Source organism: Rattus norvegicus, chromosome 20 (genome assembly GCF_021556685.1).
Source record: "Rattus norvegicus strain SHRSP/BbbUtx chromosome 20, alternate assembly SHRSP_T2T, whole genome shotgun sequence".
NCBI classification, from domain to species: Eukaryota; Metazoa; Chordata; class Mammalia; order Rodentia; family Muridae; genus Rattus; species Rattus norvegicus.
The window spans coordinates 46,739,264-46,758,164 of NC_141553.1; the positions used below are offsets into that span (position 1 = coordinate 46,739,264).

Sequence of the window (18,901 nt, forward strand, 5' to 3'; positions counted from 1 at the left end):
CTGGTATCTAACGGGCACTTAGGTGCGCTCACCCCACACAGACATGTGGGCATACACATAGCTAAAAACAAAGGAAAAATCTTTTAAAAAAATAATAAGGGGCTGGGGATTTAGCTCAGTGGTAGAGCGCTTGCCTAGGAAGCGCAAGGCCCTGGGTTCGGTCCCCAGCTCCGGAAAAAAAGAACCAAAAAATAAATAAATAAATAAATAAATAAATAAATAAATAAATAAATAATAAGAACTTGGCCAGGTATGGTAGCACAGGCCTTTGATCCCAGCAGTCAGACAGCAGAGGCTGGCAGATTTCTGTGACTTCAGTACTAACCTGGTCTACATAAGGGAGTTCTGGGCTAGCCAGGGCTACATAGTGAGATCCGCCTCAGTAATTAAACAAACAACAAGTAAATAAATAAAGCACTTTACAGATACCATTAAGAGAAGTTAGCGTATTAAGACAATCTTTACATTTTTTTAAACAGAATTAGATTTCAGATTTACATTAAAACACTAAGTTTTGGCCTTCTGTGAAAAAAATAATATTCAACTATAACTAACTTAAAAATAACTATACCACATTTCTTTCCTATAAAAATAGAGCCCAACATTTTAAAAAGATTTTTTATTTTATATATATATATATGTATATATATATATATATATATATATATGCTGTAACTCTCTTCAGACACACCAGAAAAGGGCATTGGACCCCATTACAGATGGCTATGAGCCACTGTGGTTCCTGGTAATTTCCAAGCAGGGACCTCCTAGAGTGGCCTATGTAAACTGAACTTCACAGAGAGGCAATAAAAGCCACACTCATGTTTAAGGTTCTACAAGGCTGATTGGTTGGGGAAATGGTGGAGAACGGAATGTTGCAACCCCAAAGACCCTTCCTAGCCACTCATTGCCTGACCTGATGCCCTTCAAGGTGAAATCCTTCGGGTTGCCTTTGAGTTAGCAGATGATTAGTTTCCACAATCCCCAAAGCTAAGGTGACATCTAGAAGAGATGTCCTCACTGCGTTGAGCCTGCCTACCTGATGTTCCCAGTGATACATTTAGAAAGATGCCTTTGATTTATGACCTTTTTCTGTAAAATCATCATAAAACCATCTTCACTTAAAACAAGTTCAGGGCAATGTGAATTGTCATTGTGGGGCCACAGTCACTCAAATTTCACTCAGGAAGAGATTATCTGTCAGCCAGGTGCTGAGGCACACACCTGTAATCCCAGAACTAGAGAGGCTGAGGCAGGAGGATCACTGAGGGCTAAACTCAAGCTTGAGTGACTGTCAGGCAGGCCAGCAGTGGTACATATCAAAACTCTGTCTCAACGCTTCCTCCCCTCAAAAATCCCCAACAGTCTCTCATTCCTTCTGAGGTGAGAACCGTGCTGTACTTTGAGGAGGTGGTGAGGAGGGGGACTCTGATATGGTTCAGCCTCCTCTCCATATCCCAAGGCGGAACTTTCCTGGCACCTCTGAGGTTTAATCCCTGCGAGCCCGGGAAGTCTGGGAACTTGCTCTCCAACCCACAGAAAGTAAGATGATGTTTGCCGTTAAGTTTAAAACTACTTGTGATGGTAGAGACGGCTTCTGGGAGACTCAAACAAATGAAATAGTACAAAGCAACTGTTGGGGTTTAAACCTCGGCCGAGACAACATGGTTCCACGTGGAAAGGTTTAATGAGAGAAGAAGAGTAGAAAAGGGGAGAAGTAAAGGCCAGCCATGAGCACGTGGAGGGAAAGGGTGGTGGTGGGGGAATGGAAGAGAAGGGACAAAGGGGAAGAGGGCAAGAAAGCAGAGAGAGTGAGGAGGGGGCAAGCAACTCCTTTTATAGTCAGGCAAACCTGACTGTTGCCTGGTAACTGTGGGGCGGAGCTTACCTGGCTGTTGCCAGGCAGCTGTGGGGGTGGAGCTTAAACAGAGCACCAACGGTGGTAGCAGCAGCAGCAGCAGCAGCAACAACAACAACATCAACAACAACAACATGACACTCTCCATATTTCTCAGGCACAGAGGACGAGTTGAGGACATCCGGGTATAGCCCAGGGCGCAAGCTCTTGTTCATGCCTTGTGATTACGAGTTTACTCTTTTTTCCGGCAGGGCAGCGGTGAGGGCGTGGAGTTCCACAGACACTGCCTGAGAATCTCCCGTGACCCAGTGGCATTCCTATATGTCCAGAAGCTCTGATGCTCAGAGCTCTGCTGGGAAGCAGCAACAGAAAAGAGGAGAGAAGGGTGTGTGTGTGTGTGTGTGTGTGTGTGTGTGTGTGTGTGTGTGTGTATGTGTGTGTGTTGCACAGGTGCAGGCAAGGAGCCCTGGTCCACAACCCTGATGCCTTCCTCACCCACACCAATAGATCAATGGCTCTCCACCTTCCTAAGACTTCGACCCTTCAATATCTGTCTTTTCCAATGGTCTTAGGTGACCCCTGTAAAAAGTTCAATCGACCCCCAAAGGGGTTGCAACTCTTAGGTTGAGAACTATGTCATTAGAAATGGACAGTGGGGAAGGGGGAAGCAGAAAGTGCTGTGTAAGACCTAGGAGCCAAGAGAAGAGTGAAACAGAACTGTCCTCCCTGCCTTTGCTCACTCAGCCTGACTACCTGGGCCCGGAATCATTTCCGTCTCTCAATCTGGCAAGGTTAGAAGGGACCAGTCCCCTTAGAGCTCAGAAGGAAAGAGAGATCCTGCTGGCATTCTGGTCTGCCCCTGGTGCTCCTGTTTACCCATACAGGGAGAAAGTATCCTCCAGGGAGAGGGGCTGTCTAGGCTGCCCTGAGGGCACTTCAGGAACCCCCTGGGGCCACCCCACAACTCTGGCTCAAAGGTGTGGAAGTGCAGATTTGTTTTAAAGAGAAACAAATTAGTTTCCTTTAAGAGCCTTGTGCTCAAAGGTGCCCAAAGATGAACCTGTTGTGATGGTTGATTTGCCTGTCAGCTTGAGAGGAACTACCCTCACCTGCTGCTTCAGGCAGGCTGGTGCGGATTACTCAGGTTAGACTGAGGTAGGAAGGCCCACGTTACCTGGGTAGCATTCCTTCGATGGGGTCCTGGACTGAATAAGCAAGGAGAAACAGAAAAGAACTCTAACTGAAACTTTTATTCTTCTGAAGTAATTGTCGAAGCTTACTGCCTCAGCTGCTAGCCTAGGCCTAAGGCCTGGAAGCTTCTCACTTCTGTAAATCTAATCTAGGCCTAGAATGTTTTCAGCCTCTGAGATTTAGTGCAGAATAAACTCACCCCTTCCTACTTCTTTCTGATTTCTGGATGGCTGGTTCAACTCAGCTGTTCTGGCTTAAACCCCTCTCCAAGCTGACTGATTCAAACCGGCTTCTCTTTCAGGCTCTAACCAAAATCGCTCCGCTTGGCTTCATATCAATTCTAGCAATCTGATCTAATCTTCTGGCTCATTCTGTCTTCACCTGTGTCTAACTTGTTCCCTCCAACCTGTCTCTCTAACTGTATAACTGTCCCAATAAAACTGCCCCCCTCTCTTTGTTCTCTCTGTGCTGCTCTCTCTGAAGTCACATCTCTTTTTTTCTGTTTTTGTGAGAGTTGAGCATGTCCTATTGTTGTGCCCAGATTGTAAGAACCCTGAAGAGACCACCAGGACCCACACTTCCCATGTAATCGCATGAGGGTCTTTATTCAAGCTTGAGCCTGGGCCACCAACCTTCCTGATGGAACAGGAAGGAAAGTGCACCCCCACGTCTAAGGGAAGGGGGTTTATAAGGGAGAAAACAGCAAGCGGGGGTTTCCCAGCCTTGGCATTACATGAGAGGGTAAAGGAATGTTGGTCTTTCAGCTAATTGGTTTATAGCATCTGGTTAAACCACGAGGAGAGAGACTACATCAAAAAGGAGCACCTTGACCTGGGAAAGACTTAGGTTTCCTTAGCCCAATCTGTTATCAGCCAGCTGCGGCTTCTGTGTCTACTTCGCAGCTGCTGGGGACATTTCATGATTTTTCTCAGACCTCAAGGGTGGGGGCCATTCCTCTCTAAGGGCAAGTTAACTTAGAATGGAGTCTTAAGAACAAAATGGAGTTTATTCTGCTACCTCAGTCCCTTCTCTATTCTGCCAAATCCTTCTCTGATTCGTCCCTTTGTCTGCCTCTCAATTAGACGTCATTTTCAAATGCTTCTTTTGACAAACCGACTTTACCTTCATGGTCTGAGATTAAAGGTGCACACTAAGAGTCATGGCTCCAGCCAGAGGGATGAGAAGTGAACCACACCATAACTAGAAAAAGGTTTGCTCAGTAACACAATCTTGGGGTTCACAGTGTGACCAAATATCTTGCAACAAAGAACTAGCACCCAGCACCATGATTCCTGGCTGCAGATTCGATGTGACCAGCTGCCTCAAACAGTCCTTTTGTCAGGGCATTTCCCCACACCAGAGAAGGAACTAAATCTCCCATGTTTAGCCCGCAACACTGAGAAGCAACCACAGCCTAGGTCCATGTGGGCCTAGGTAGAGTTCGAAATGGCAGCACCAGTCGTGCACTGCTGATTTTGCAAGCAGACAGAGTGAAAGTTATGAGGTGACTGGGGCTTCCACCCACATTTCAAAGGAAAAGCCAGGAGTCCAGGACATGTGCTTGCAGGTAGTCTCTTGTGGGAAATCGGCATGAACTTGTAGGAAGGATGGCAAAGCTATCAAAAATACCACAGGCATGTAGCCTGCCAAAAGCACGAAATGCATAGCAAGCTACAGGCAGTGAACAGATCCAGCCAAAGAGAGACCGTGTGTCTTACAAACAGTAGTCCCGGGATATGGGGGACCACGGCTTGCTCTATTTCACCTCACATGCTGTACTTGGGGCTATAGGATTTAGTGTTTTCCCTCATGGGTTTGTCTTGTTCCGGTCTGATTATTTTTATTTTCCTGTGGGAGGGGGTGTTAATGTGACGGCCTTGCTATCATAGTTTAGAAGTATGTGACTTTCTTTTCATCTTCTTAAAGATGGGGTCTTGCTGTGTTTCAGGCTGGCCTGAAAGTCGTACTCCCACGAGCTACCAAAAGCTCATGGCTACAAGTTTGCCTTGCATCTCAGAGACTGAGTTCAGACGTCTCAGAAAACTCTTCAGATGTTTGAGATTTATGATGTTACGTAAGACAAGAGTTTTGCACTGGATTCTATTTTACTGGATGAATTGTGAACGAGTCATTATTTTATATATGTATATGAAAAAAAACGGTAAAGTAACTTTGTCCCAATTTTCAATGATTATTTATTGTATGATAAATCCTGATTTCAGATGTGTTAAAAGTATAGATCCATCCACCTTAGGATATATTCAATTCTGCACTGAAATGGTATGAGAGTATTAAGCATTAAGTACATTAAATGGCTCATGTAATCAGTATCAAACTGTTAAGCTCTTTTATCATCTTCGTTTCATTTAACATTTGCAATGAAGAGTGGGTTAGAGGTTACAGTCGTTTCTAGGAGTCATCTTGCAAAAACTTTATGATGCGTGGATTTTCAGTTTGGGAATCGTGTTATCTTCAGGGCTATGACCTAGGCTACATCAGAGCCTCCAGAGGGACCCAAAAGCAGCGCCGTGTCGAGAAGCTATGTGTAACTTAAGCCCTGCTCTATGTTTCCTTTGTAACAATAAAAATCTGAAATCGGTTGTTGTCAGTGGCACGCTGTGACCCAGGTCTACAGCAGTTATAGAAACATCTGACTCATAGAAGAAAGATTTCACTACAAGCATCCTCCCCGAACACTTGGTAGAAGGTGGGTGGGTGGTCACTGCGGAGAAGACCCGTCTGAAATGTCGGAATGCCCACAGCTTCCCAACCTCCTTTGCCTTCCTCATAGGCTCTGAAGGGTGGAGACCATAATTACCTAATTATTCATCTGCCGAAACAGAAGTCTCCTAGTGAGATCTTACAATATGAGACCGTTTGGTAGTTTACGGATGACTGAGAATCACAGAACATTTATAAATTTTCTAGCATTCTCTACAAATAGGATCAAAAGCCTTGAGTACCAACAGATTTTGAAAAATCTTCACTTTCCACTTGGCTGAACTCTTTATTTGGTAAAGATGCTCAGTAGTTCATCCCCCAGTGTGTGTCCCTTTTGTCCAGGTGTGTCCAGGGGTGGGGGCGGTTGCCTTTCTTAGTGGCAGAGAACTCAATGGAAAGGCACTTTTGGGCCCCATCATCATATCTCCAGATGTCTCCGTCACAGATGGCCTCATGGATCACACACTACAACTTCAAAAGCGGTTTCATTCCTTTCTTTTTCTTTCTTTTTAAAAAATGTTCTCATGTAGTCTCTTCCTCACAGCCTAGAACTAGTGGGCAAAGCCTTCTGGTCCTCGCTCTTCCTTCTTCCTTTGCGCTGTCGTTCCAGGGGTAAGGTGGCTAATTTATACATCACAGGAAATAAAACAGCCGTGAATATGGCGGAGCATAGACATGTGTACAGAACTACTGGCAGGTCTGGGTAGTGTCCCTGAAGAATTCCGATCACTGCAGGAATAGCCATTTCCCCCAGGGCAGCACCAATGACAAAGAAGGCTGCAGATTTCCCAGTTAAGGTGGTGTACTGCTCAATCCAGGAGATGCCGCTGGGAAATGTGGTTGCCATTGAGGCTCCATACACAGAAGTCGCGATCCAGAGGCAAAGAGGGCTCTTGTCAAAAAGGACCAGAAAGAAAGATGAGGCCAAGCTGCCGATGTTGCTCACCACAATCATGGTCCCAGGCCGTAAGCATGTCGCAAAGAAGATGGCCAGGCCCCTGCAGGCTGCGAAGGTCCCCCAGAAGATGGAGTTCAAGCCAGCTGCCTCGCTCTCTTCCATGCCAACGTGGGTGGTGGCGAAGGAGAATACGTAAGAGCCGTACGTGATCTCGGCTCCCACGTAGAAGAAGAAGAAGAGAAATAGGAGGCATAGCAGGGCCCTGTGGTATTTAGCTCTTCGAACTTCCTGAGCAGACGCTGAGGATTTTTTCTGCTTTGAGCGTTTCTCACAAAACAGAGCAAACAGGAAGACAGAAACTACTAGAACATAGGTTCCGATGGACGCGTATGCCCACAGCAGATTCATGTCGTCGGGTACCGCGAACACAGAGTCTGTGGCAGCTTCGGAGGTTCGGTTCAGCATTAGAGGGTCAAAGTCGGACTCAGTGTGATTCTGAGCAGATGCTGTGGTACCCCAGGCCAATTTAGCCAGCAGGGGAGCCAGGAAGGCACCTAAGGCGAAACTGAAGTGCAAGGCTTGCATATGTGGGGCTCCTTTGTCCCCCCAAAGAGCCAAGATGAGGACATTTGCACCTGTCAACAAAACATGGGAACTAAAGTTAAATTGTCACTCATACAGGAACAACCCCACAAGTCATTATTGCTGTGACAAAGCGGCTGAGCCTGTGTCTCACGGCGGGAGTGCTATGACGCTCGAAGTAACCCAACCTTGGCCTCAAGTGATTCTGATTAAGGGACTGACCCATGAACTCCAGAAAACTGTGTGTTGTAATATCTCAGCCTCGTACATGGAGTGCTACAAGGTGGTGAACCTTGCTGGAGTAGGGCACACTAGCAAAGGGATGCTAAGACAGTGTTGACCCACACTAGAGAGTAATACTATATAGCACTGTAAATGTTTCAAATATATGTGTTTACCAGGCAAAATTTTATCATCAGATTGGCCAAATGACAATGCTTTCTGAAAACCATTTGAACATTGTGGATGAAATAAATGTAGTTTGTTCCATCAGGAACCTGAATGCTCTAAGTTTGCTGTTCCAGTGATAGGAAGCAGACACACCTTTCAGAATCCACACAGCACTGTAAGGGGAAAAGCCCTAAGCATCAAGCTCTTGGCTATTTTATTTTAACCAGGTTCTTTGAAACAGGCACGGAACTTTGCAACCAAATGAAACCTGAGCCATATGATATTGCGGGATTTATCAGATAACGTTAGAACATCAAGGGACACTGCAGCCAGGAAGCGGATCAGTGCCCTGCCCAGCCATCATCACAGATGCTTCTTCCTGCGTCAAATGGGAACACACACAGATATCCACAGTCAGACATCACACACACACACACATGCACACACACATGCACATGCATGCACATGTATACACAGACAGACACAGAGATACAGACAGATACACACATACACACACACACACACACTCACACTCACTCACACTCTCACACACTCACACCTTGGAACACTCAGCCCTAAAACCCCTCCCCTCAGAGCTCAGGGACACATGGGAGAAGAAGCAGAAAGAATGTTAGAGCATGAGGAGATGGAGAAAACAAGACCTCTAAATCAACACGGTCAAAGCACATATGAACTCAGAGGGACTGAGGCGGCACACGCTGGGCCCGTACCCAGAACCTTCTTGAATATATTATGGCTTCCAGATTAGTGTTTTTATGGAAGGCCTGAGTGTGTGAACGGGGGTGGGGTGGGGGGGTGGGGGGGTGATGTCTGTTTCTTCTGCCTTAACTTGGGCTCTTTTCCTTCTATTTGTTTGTTTTGTCCAATTCCAAAGTGTAGGCTTTTATCTTATATTTTATTAGTATCCTTCAGAAGCCTGTTCCTTTCTAATGAGAGACAGAAAGGGAGTGGGTCTGGATGTTAGGGATGGTAGGGGGAAACTGGGAGGAGTGGAGGGAGGGCAAAGTAGAAAAACCCTTTTTCAACAAAAGGAAAGAGGAGAAGAACATCAAGAGGAGGCTTGAGAGCAGGAGCTGAAGGAACGGGCACATCGAATATGCTACTTAGTAGGGTTTCAAGTAGATATTGGCATGTAGAAAAGCTATACCTCTGAGGACTTAGAGCTTCTAAGAGAAATTAGCATAGGACATAGGAATTAGCGTAAGCACGTCTCACAGCTCATTTGCTCTTGGCTCTATTTCAGCTGTATGTCTGCTTCTTTGCTTTCCTAGCCGAATGCTGGCCGGGGCTTGACTTTAATCATCAATCTTCTTACTTTACAATGATAAAATGTAGCCCCCAAAGGGAAGCCCATTTCACCTGCACTTCAACCACGGAAGGGGGCTTTTCTAAGTTTGGCTCCTGTAAATCAGTCTCTCCTAGAACAAAGGCCTTAAGTGAGATTGTATGGTTGGCTGTTCAAAAACCAACCCCAAAATCAGCACTCAGTGTAGCTCCTACAAGGGTACGCTGACTGAGTGACCCCGGTGACCAAGTCAGAAAGTTTGTGTCCCTTGAAAAGTATGCAAGGACAGTCGACGTCATCGGCTGGGCTTCCCCGAGTGTTCCCAGCCCCAGAGAGGACACTGCAGGCTTCACGTACCTGTATCCACAACGCCAACGGAAGCCCCAAAGGCAGACATGGTGATGATCAGTAAGACTGCTGTCTTGCAGAACGGGATGAGATAAAGTGTCACTGTGGTTGCCACCATTGATGCTCCTGGGAAGAAAGGTAGAAATTCAGTTGGAGGGGCTGGGACTGGAACTCGGTAGGGGAAGGCTTGTCGAGCATGCATGAGCCCCTGGGTTTGTCTCCCCATCGCAAAAATAAACTTTCATATTAAAAAAAAATGAAAATAGGGGTTGGGGATTTAGCTCAGTGGTAGAGCGCTTGCCTAGCAAGCGCAAGGCCCTGGGTTCGGTCTCCAGCTCAGGGGGGAAAAAAAAGAAAGAAAAGAAAAGAAAAAAATGAAAAATGAAAATAAACTATAAAAACCTGTATCTCTCAGGATCAAAAAACCTACAAGGACACAAGAAACAAGACGGAATGAACACAGAGTTGCAGTTTCTACAGTGGTTATGTAAAGTCATGTTAATTCTAAAAGGCTTTTTTTTTAACCTAGGATACAAATTACTGTGACTTAAACACAATTATAGTACTATTGATAATCATAATAAATTATAAAGCAAATCAAAGTTTAATAGGAAAGGAAACAGACCAGAAACTTACTTACTGTCACACAGATAAGAATAGAGGAGATTTTAGATGTGAGTTAACAATGCTTTCAATGTAAAAGTTCTGGTTTAATGTTCCTAAATTAATTAGTTTTTGGGGAATAGGGAGGGAAATATAAGAAGGGCCAGCTATTTATTCGTCAACAGTAACTAATTTTCCTTGTTTTTTTAGTCTTATAACATTTTCCATAGTTGCGCCAGTTTATTGGGAAAATTATGCTAAGAGCTTTGCCGTCTCTTCTACAGTCTAGGTTCGTTTACAACCCTGGACGACAGAGCCAAACACGGTCTATACCATGTCTCTCACAGCTCCCTGCGCCTTCATGTTCAATCCTGAGTCCACAGAGTCAGACAGATTCCAGGAACTCATTTTGACCTCTGTGGCCCCAGAAGCCCGGCACCCACCCTCCCAGATAAATCGGGTTGCCTGGAGTGGAGCCTAAATCACAACAAAGGTCTGCCTGGCTCAGGGTTGCCAACACTCATTCCGGTGGAGGCCCTTGAGTTTCCAGGGGGAATCAGTTCGTATTCCTCCTGCTGCCAAGAACCAGGACTCTAGGCGCCCAACTTCCAGGGGGCGCCACCCCGCCCCGCCTACATCTGTCGCCAAGCATTCTGCAGGCCGTGCTTTTCACACCTAGATTAAGGTATAAAGTCGACAGGCACAGAACCACAAAGGTTGGTGTTTACTCACCCAAAAGAAAGAACTGATTCATGTGGTCAAAGAGAATCCCACCAATCGTGGTGCCGCACAAGAACCCGGTGGCACGGCCCACAAATATCAGAGACAGGTTGCTAATGTTTCTGTTCACGTTCTCCGCCAGATCTTGAAATGTGGGTCCCAGGATAGCAACACTCATTCCCTGAAATTTAAAACAGACAAAACCATTTTCCTCACAATAATGGAAAGAGTGTCTAAAGAGAGCGGTTCTGCCATGAAGAGGAGGGGGGGTGGGTGGGAGACTCTGGCTGCTTTTGAGACCCGCAGAGTCGACCCTTTGGGTTTTATCCATGTACAGCCTTCGATGTTAAGACTTTATACAGTTATTTTTGAGATAGGGTTTTTGGAGCCCCAGTGGCCTTCACACTCAGTGCATCCAAGCAGGGCCCTGAACTCCTGATTCTCTGCCCCCACCTCTTCAGCTCTGGATTTACAGATGTGGGCCTCCTGCCTAATATAAAAATTACATATTCTTCGTTTTTTTTTCTTAAAGTATTATTCCGCATGACATAGTCATGAAATGCTTTTGCGTATTTTCAAATGTACTCTGTGCAAATGTTAAGAATTAACCTGGCCTAAAGGCAGAAGGGTTTAATTAAGCCCAGTAACTCAGGAGGCTGACACAAGAGGGTAGAGAATTCAGGACCTGCCTGGTCTAGCATGAGTTCAGGGTTAGCCCGAGAGACACTGTCTCAGATTTAAACAACAGGGCTCAGGGAGTGCAGAGCTTGCCCCACAAGCATGTGGTCAGAGTTAGCAGAGAATTCACACTTTAAAAAGCTGGGTGTGGGGCTGGGGATTTAGCTCAGTGGTAGAGCGCTTACCTAGGAAGCGCAAGGCCCTGGGTTCGGTCCCCAGCTCTGAAAAAAAGAACCAAAAAAAAAAAAAAAAAAAAAAAAAGCTGGGTGTGGGGTTGGGGATTTAGCTCAGCGGTAGAGCGCTTGCCTACCAAGCGCAAGGCCCTGGGTTTGGTCCCCAGCTCCGGAAAAAAAGAAAAGAAAAGAAAAAAAAAAAAAAAAAAGCTGGGTCTGATACACGTGCTTGCAGCCCAGAATCACCTTGCTGGCCGGTCAGCTTTAGCCTCATTGCTGATTTCCAAGCCAGAGATATACCTTATGTCAAAATATGAGTTGGACACCACCTGAGAGAGAGATTAAAGATTCTAATTAACTCAAGAGGGGGTAAAGAGATGGCTCAGAGGCTAAGAGCCTTGGCTGCTCTTGCAGAAGGCTCAGGCTCAGTCCTCGGCACAGCGGTATCACAGCGAGGAACTCACAACTGCCTGAAACTCCAGTTCCCGAGGGATTCACACCTCTAGCTGCCACAGTACACACCTACATGTACACACACACACAGGCATAATTTAAAAGCCATTAAAAAATTAAATTTTAATTAATGCGTGAAACTAAAATTAGCAAAACCAAGAAGTGTACAGGAACGGCGATAGGTGTTTTAGTCAGGAAGCCCCACAAAGCATCCTGCTGATGCATTTTTTTTTTTTTTTTGGTTCTTTTTTTTTTGGAGCTGGGGATCGAACCCAGGGCCTTGCGCTTCCTAGGCAAGCGCTCTACCACTGAGCTAAACCCCCAACCCCCCTGCTGATGCATTTTATAAAGGGAAAAATGAAGTAATTTGTGTACTAAAGTAGGATAACCAGTTCAAAAATTAGAAGAAGAAACAGCAGAAACTGAACAGATAAGAACACTGTGGAAGGTTGTGGACACGTGGCTGTATTTGCTGAGGTTAGAAGGTTTTTCTAAATATCTAAGGTTCGCCGCAAAGGCTCAAGTTTTGTTCTTGCTGTTAAAGCAATAGACAAGGTTTCTTAACATGTTGGCTGCCCCCTTTCCTTTTTAATATTTAATATTTCCTTTAAAATATTCATACATCAGTTTTATGATCAGACTACTTCCCCAGGGCAGCATGTGGAGTAATAGTGTACTGTGGAGACCTTTACGTTAAATGTGTAGCAGTTGGCCTAGAAAACAGGGACTCCCTGCTTTACCTGCTAAGGTTTTGTCCACAGGAAGAAACTGTGTCCTCTGTAAAAGAGCTCCAATGTAAAATGACCCAACAATGCCTTTGCCTCTTTTTGTTTTCTTTGCGTTTGCCTTTAAAATGCTGGTGTCACCTTGGATAAAGAAGGGGCTGCCGTTTACTGTGACCTCTGGCTTGATCTTGGATAAGGGTTTTAAATCTTTGCTATTTTGCTAAAGTTCCCCAAATCAAATCACACGTACGCCTGTCTGGTGCTCTCAGAGGTCAGAGGAGGGAGTTCGAGCCCCTGGAACCACAGTTACAGACATGTAACTATGACTCTTGACATGCGTCACAGATGAGCTGGAAATCAAATCCAGGTCCTCAGGAAGAGCAGCCATGCCCTATGCTGCCGAGCCATCTCTCCAGTCCCCCAATAGTTTTCTTGACCATAAATTAATTAATTTGCAGGTTTTCCAGACGGATCCTTGCACCATAGCTCAAGAAGGCAATTCTCTTTACAAAAGTAGAGATATTCAATTAATTGGCCTAGTTTGTTTTATTAATTACATGGGACACCTTGCTGAAAAGCAAGCAGTTTCTTTGGTAGCTTCGTGCTACTGGTGTGCCTCAGAAATTGTGTAACAGTTAAAAAATCATCAGTCATAATCCTGTTGTCTCTAAGCGTTTTTTGCAAAGAGTCGGGCGCTGTACCCTGTATTCCTAGTTGATCAGAAGGATGAGTGCACTTTTGGTCAACACAAGATCCACCGCATGGAAGTCATCCGTGGTAAACATACCCAATGTGCCAAGTGCATCAGTATTTTAGCTCTCAGGAAGCCTTTGGCCGTGGCCGTTTTAAGTCTTGTCACCTACAGTCGTTTAGGGTGGTACTTTGTGAAGCCACTGTCAGTTTGGCATTCAAGGACATTCATGGAAAAGACTTTCAAGGGCAGGAAATCTGTGACTGTAAGATTGTTCACTGGACTGGGTAGGAATTCTCTGTCTATGAAGGCCCCAACAGCTCGTAAGCATCGAGCTGATGTTTAACCCGGCAGCAAGCACAGTAAGAATTAAGTACCAAGGAAATGACTTGGCAGATTCTCATGCTAAGTAGGCAGTGGTGAAATTATTAAGCTATGTAGTTTGAATGAGCTCCATAAGCTAATTCAAAGTCTAATTACCTACCACAATCTATTTAATGAACAGTTTTGGCATCTGAAGTGGAGAAGCAAAGCCGGTGTTTAAGGGGATGGAAACCCATTGCCAAGCATGGGCCCAGGGGGAGCTTGGCTGTCTGCCTGGGGCTCTGAGTCTTTAAAGCCTGTGGCAGGGGGCAAAAAGCTCTGCTCTCCAAGACTCATCATGGAGGAGCTGAAGTGACTCAAAACATACCAAGCATCTAGGGATGGATCTGAAAAAAGGCTTCCAACCAATGTTTGGCTTTTCGAACCCTTAATTTTGGTCCACACAATAAAGGTCTTAAGTAATATGTTCCTAGAAGCTGCAAGCCTTAAATCCTTGTGGGTGGATGTGTTTACAGTACACACACACACACACACACACACACACACACACACACACACATATTAGTATATCATGTATGTATAGTTATATATATAAAGTTTATATATATATAAAACTATATATATACATATATATATATATAATTGAATTCTCATAGCTGGTATGATGGTGCAAGCCTAGACTCTTAGCACATGGGAGATGAAAGGAGGAGGATCAAAAATTCAGAGTCATTCTTGGCTACACACTGAGTGTGAAGCCAGCCTGGGCTACAAGGTCCAGGAGGTCTGACACTCTCTTCTGGACTCCAGAGGCTCCTGCACACACATGGTGCACATAAGCACTTACAGGCACACAGATAATAATCATTCTTGAGCGGTTGCACACCCTGGTGATAGGACCTTATGAATCTCGTACTCTTGTAAACTATAACACTACCCAGTAGTCATGGCTTTAAGGGATTTCACCAAAGTATATTTTCTCTGGGTTGAGAAAAGCCCATCCAACCCACCAATGGGTGCTAGCCAGAGTTTCCATGATCTAGGACCTGGAGAATGGGTCTTTTAGAAGCCATTAAGCTACTCCCTTCACTTCGCTAGTTGTCGGGAGCCATCCAGGTTTTTCTCTGTAGCAAAGGTTCTGGGCCTTCAGTCTTGGATTGGTATCTCTCACCTGGAAGACACGACTCATGTCTGCTCAGGTTGTGCCTGTGCTGGAGACCTTAAGGAGAAGCTGCTACGGACAGTTCTCCTCAGAAACCAGACACTATTCTGATTATGGGTCACTTCCCTAAGATCTTAGGTGAGTTCTCTGCCATTGCAGAGAACTCTGTCTTTTCCCCCTTTCCCTCGAATATCTGGTGTCCCTCCCCTCCCCTTACCTTTGAGGGAAATCTCAGGGACCACAATGTGTGGATACAGCAAAAACTAATGTCGTAGCAGACAGCAGAGCAGTGCTGGGGTTGTGGGCTAGATGCTCCCAAGTAGGGAATGTCACTATTGCCAACGGTGTCCGTGTCCCCAGCAAGACACTATCACACCAGAGGAGGGGAAACTCTCCTTGATGGGCCACGCACCTTTGCTCCCTAGAAACCAACTTACCAGCAAAAATAGAAAACTTGGGGCTGGAGAGAGGACTTGGCAGTTAAGAGCAGTCACCCATCTTGACGTGGACCTGGATTCTATTTCTAGCACCTACATGGTGGTTTGTAACGGTCCGTAACTCCAGTTTTCTGGTCTCCATGGGCACCAATATGAATGTGGTACACATATATACATTCAGGCAAACATACACAAAACAAATATTAGATTAAAATAGGAAACTAGAGTGGTATTTGCAGATGGTATATGTATCTAAGATCCCAGGAGCTGAGAATTACGGCTTTTGCTGTATCCACACATTATGGTCACAGAGATTTCCCTCAAAGGTAAGGGTAACCTCTGTGTTTAGCAAAAGCTCAATTGTGCCAATTAAATATGATAAGGTCCATTTCCAGTAAAAGTCTATCGCCCTATTGTATGCAGAAGAGGATCACAAAATGTTTGCCACCAGGTTTTGTTTAGATCTGTCAGCTACGAACTTTTGCTCAAACTCTTCTACTGCTAAGGACTCAACTCCTGGGTCAGTGCAGGACTTTTCTGCTGCCTTTGATCTCTTACATGGTTGGATCTTACAGTTTGGCATCACTATTCCCTGCCTTTCGAGCGGGTTTCCTTGAAATCTCCTAAACCTTCCAATAATCAGAGGCCAAAGCAATCAATGAGAAAAATTAGCACCTGTCCTGAAGTGGCAAGGATAGGTTAGTCTCCAGTGAAGAAGTTTCTAGCAATGCACCTGGGTGTCTGGACTCTGTGGTCGTGGGGTGCTGGTTACATGACATATGAGGTGAACACTTAAATCGGGGAAGAGATGACTCTTACAGCCAATCAGATGCCACAGAGGTTCAGAGGAGGGAGAAGCCACCTTTAAGGATGGGTGAGAACGGGGGCTGGAGAGATGGTTCAGTGGCTAAGAGCATTGACTGCTCTTCCAGAGGTCCTGAGTTCAAATCCCAGCAACCACATGGTGGCTCACAACCATCTGTAATGAGATCCGATGCCCTCTTCTGGTGTATCTGCAGACAGCTACAGTGTACTCGTCTATAATAAATAAATAAATCTTAAAAAAAAAAAAAGGATGGGTGAGAACGTTCGAATTTCACAATCAATAGAACGTATTTAGTGCTACAGACTTCCTCCATGTTGGGGCTAGGGCGTGGCAATGAAGAAACCAGAAGGTCTGCCTAACTCTTTCCCCTTGCTTTTACGGCTCACAAAGTGTGACTCTAATTGAAAAAATGCCTGAGGGGCTGGGGTAAAGATGGGTGAGGGCCAGGTTTGCAACCCCAGCACCCCCACCATGTTTCTGTTCCTCTAGATATGCTCTTGCATACATTAAGGAAGTTTCCCAGAGGAAAGGGCCACGTGGCACATTCAGTTATTCTGCAAGTATCTGGTGTGGTGGATGCCAAGCCTGTTGTATCAAGGGTTTCGAGCAGTAATATTTAAGTTCATATGGCTCCTGTCACAAGACTAACTGGAAAAAAAAAATGGAGACCTCTGAGTCCCCAGTACAGAGCAGCAAGGAGCTAATTGGATTCATGAGAGTGGCTACCTAGCTGCCTAACCTTTGGCCCACTCTCTGCCCACTCTGCTACCCTGCCTTTCTCATGCTGGTGAACTGTGTGCTGTTGCCGACGACTTCCTACAGCTCCCAGGGCTTGCGATGAATCTGGGGGTGAAGGAGCCGTGGAAGCCGCCCCAGCATAGTTTAAAGTTTGCGTAAGAAGAGTAAGAAAAGTTTTTTTCCACAAGTGTTCTTCAAACATTCAAGTCTAAAGTGAAGACAAGTTACAGCCACTGTGACAGTCTGACTCTGTGGCGGGACACAGAGAAACATCAGCCCTGTGCTAATGACCCGACTTGTGCGCTTTTGCTATGTAAGTTAAAGGAATCTGGACCCGGCTCATACAAGAGAGATTTCCGAAACCATTTCTCAGCAGGGAAGGGAGCTTGCTAAGACTGACAACCTGAATTCAGTCCCTTGGGACCTACACAGTTGGAAGGAGCGAATGGACTCTCTCGAGTTGTCCCCTGACTGCCACCTGATCACCATGTTGTGAACACACGCACACACACACACTACATTGAGAAACTGGATTATAAAAAACTAGCAGATCAGATATATTTGCAGGGGATTTCCTTGTAGGATATGTGGGACTCAGATCCTGTCTCTTAGAACCAATGGATTACAGCTTATAGTGCGGCATCCTTAAACCTTGGTTCCAGCATGTATGTGCAGGGCACAGCTTGGAGGCAAGGGGACCGTACTGTGGGAGGCTCTTTGCCCACTGTGTTACCTTTCCACGATTGCTTAGTTCCTACACACAGAGTGCAGTTCTCCAGACAGTACTTTGACGGACTGCGGAGAGTCTAGGAATACTTAGGGCTTTAAAACCGTAAGCACAGTGAAAGAGGCAGACGCTGAAGCCAGAACCAAGAGAGGGGAGTTCAAACGGAAATCACAACTACACCGCCACTTAAACAATGTATTTTCAAGGTGCAGGGGACAGTGGCTGCAGATCCTGGCACCCTCTCCCTTTTTTTGTCTCTCTAGTACTAAGAGGAGCCCTACAAAAATAGACTGATGAGGGGAAACATGTTAGGCAAAAATCACCCGTGCTCTTGACAGTGACTCTCCATGATTAGAACAGTGCCTCTATGTTAGCTGATGAAACAGAAGCCCAGGCGGCGCACTAACTAAAGCCCTCAAGGTCACATAACATGCAGGCAGCGAAGGAGAGAGTCCAGCTGGGAAGGGCAGGTCCCCGGTGGGAGGCTCGCGCCCCAGCCTGGGAGGGGCGCAGCCTCAGCTCTCACCAGCCCCAGGAAGGCGGCGTACAGGACCGCGGTGGAGAACCAGCGCAGCACGCTCCTGGCCCGGCCACTCCGCCGGGAGGCCACCGCGACTGGCTCGCTCTCTGCCGGGGTCTGCGCATGGTGGAGCTTCTGTGCCGCGGCCGCGGGCCCGGCGTTCCGGGTCTTCAGGTCCAGCTCCAGCTTGGCGGCTGAGAAGAGCTACTAGGACCGATGCACCCTCTGGGGCTCCGCGCTCCGGCTCCCCCAGGCTCCCAGGTCCCTCCTGCCTGCCCCCAGGGAACGTCCTGATCAAAGGCTGGACTTCGACCCTGGCCGCAGCAGGCCACTGACTAAGTTCACTCTCCATCTTTCAGAATTGCGCGGTTCCCGTGACAGAGTCAGGCCTCTGGCCAACCTGGAGTCAAACCGGAAGTCATGATGGTTGCTTTGGAAACCGATCTCAGCGGAGGTTGAGCCTAGCAACAGCATCTATAATGTGTGCTGTTAACGCTGGAGGGAAGAAGCCAGCGCTAGCTGCGAGGTGGTCTTTACACGCCCCGCCCCTGCCCTCCGTCCACACCAGAGCTTTCCAGGTCTGTTATTCAACTTTCAGGCTACAGATGCCCGTTGAAGCTCCGGAATAGACATCTGGAGCCGCGTCGATCCTTGCCGTGCTCCGTTCTCACCTTAGCACAGAAGAGACTGTTCGCCCCAAGACCAGTCAGCCATCACTGGCCTAGTCAACAGCCAGATAGCTCAAGACACATGTGTGGCTTCAAATTTGTGGCTTCAAAAGCAAGGCAGCTCAAGTTTTCACACATGATTGGAGCCTGACAGTGTCATGATTG

General features: G+C 46.3%; 1 protein-coding gene across 2 annotated transcripts; it reads right to left on the minus strand.

The window, feature by feature from the left end:
* Positions 1 to 5,224: 5,224 nt before the first annotated feature.
* Positions 5,225 to 18,435, minus strand: Slc60a2a (solute carrier family 60 member 2A). 2 transcript variants are annotated; one of them, NM_001402077.1, is made up of 4 exons: positions 18,075 to 18,435; positions 10,630 to 10,798; positions 9,304 to 9,420; positions 5,229 to 7,303 (listed from the first exon to the last, which is right to left on the minus strand). In NM_001402077.1, exons 2-4 carry the CDS (start codon positions 10,793 to 10,795, stop codon positions 6,309 to 6,311), a joined length of 1,278 nt encoding a protein of 425 aa, NP_001389006.1. In that variant the 5' UTR covers positions 10,796 to 10,798; positions 18,075 to 18,435; the 3' UTR covers positions 5,229 to 6,308. The 2 variants fall into 2 exon arrangements, with proteins under 2 accessions (XP_087453673.1, NP_001389006.1); XM_087597547.1 differs by lacking the exon at positions 10,630 to 10,798 and having other exon boundaries at positions 5,225 to 7,303; positions 18,075 to 18,431.
* Between the last annotated feature and the right edge of the window lie 466 nt (positions 18,436 to 18,901).

Bases quoted from the DNA above. Each gene is read 5' to 3' on its own strand.
- Slc60a2a (XM_087597547.1), bottom strand. From the start codon at position 18,420: ATGGAGAGTGAACTTAGTCAGTGGCCTGCTGCGGCCAGGGTCGAAGTC. The intron at 9,421-18,074 runs GTGAGAGCTGAG...CTTTCTTCCCAG, and splicing joins ACGCCGCCTTCCTGGGGCTG to GAGCATCAATGGTGGCAACC. The intron at 7,304-9,303 runs GTACGTGAAGCC...TTTTGTTGACAG, and splicing joins CGTTGGCGTTGTGGATACAG to GTGCAAATGTCCTCATCTTG.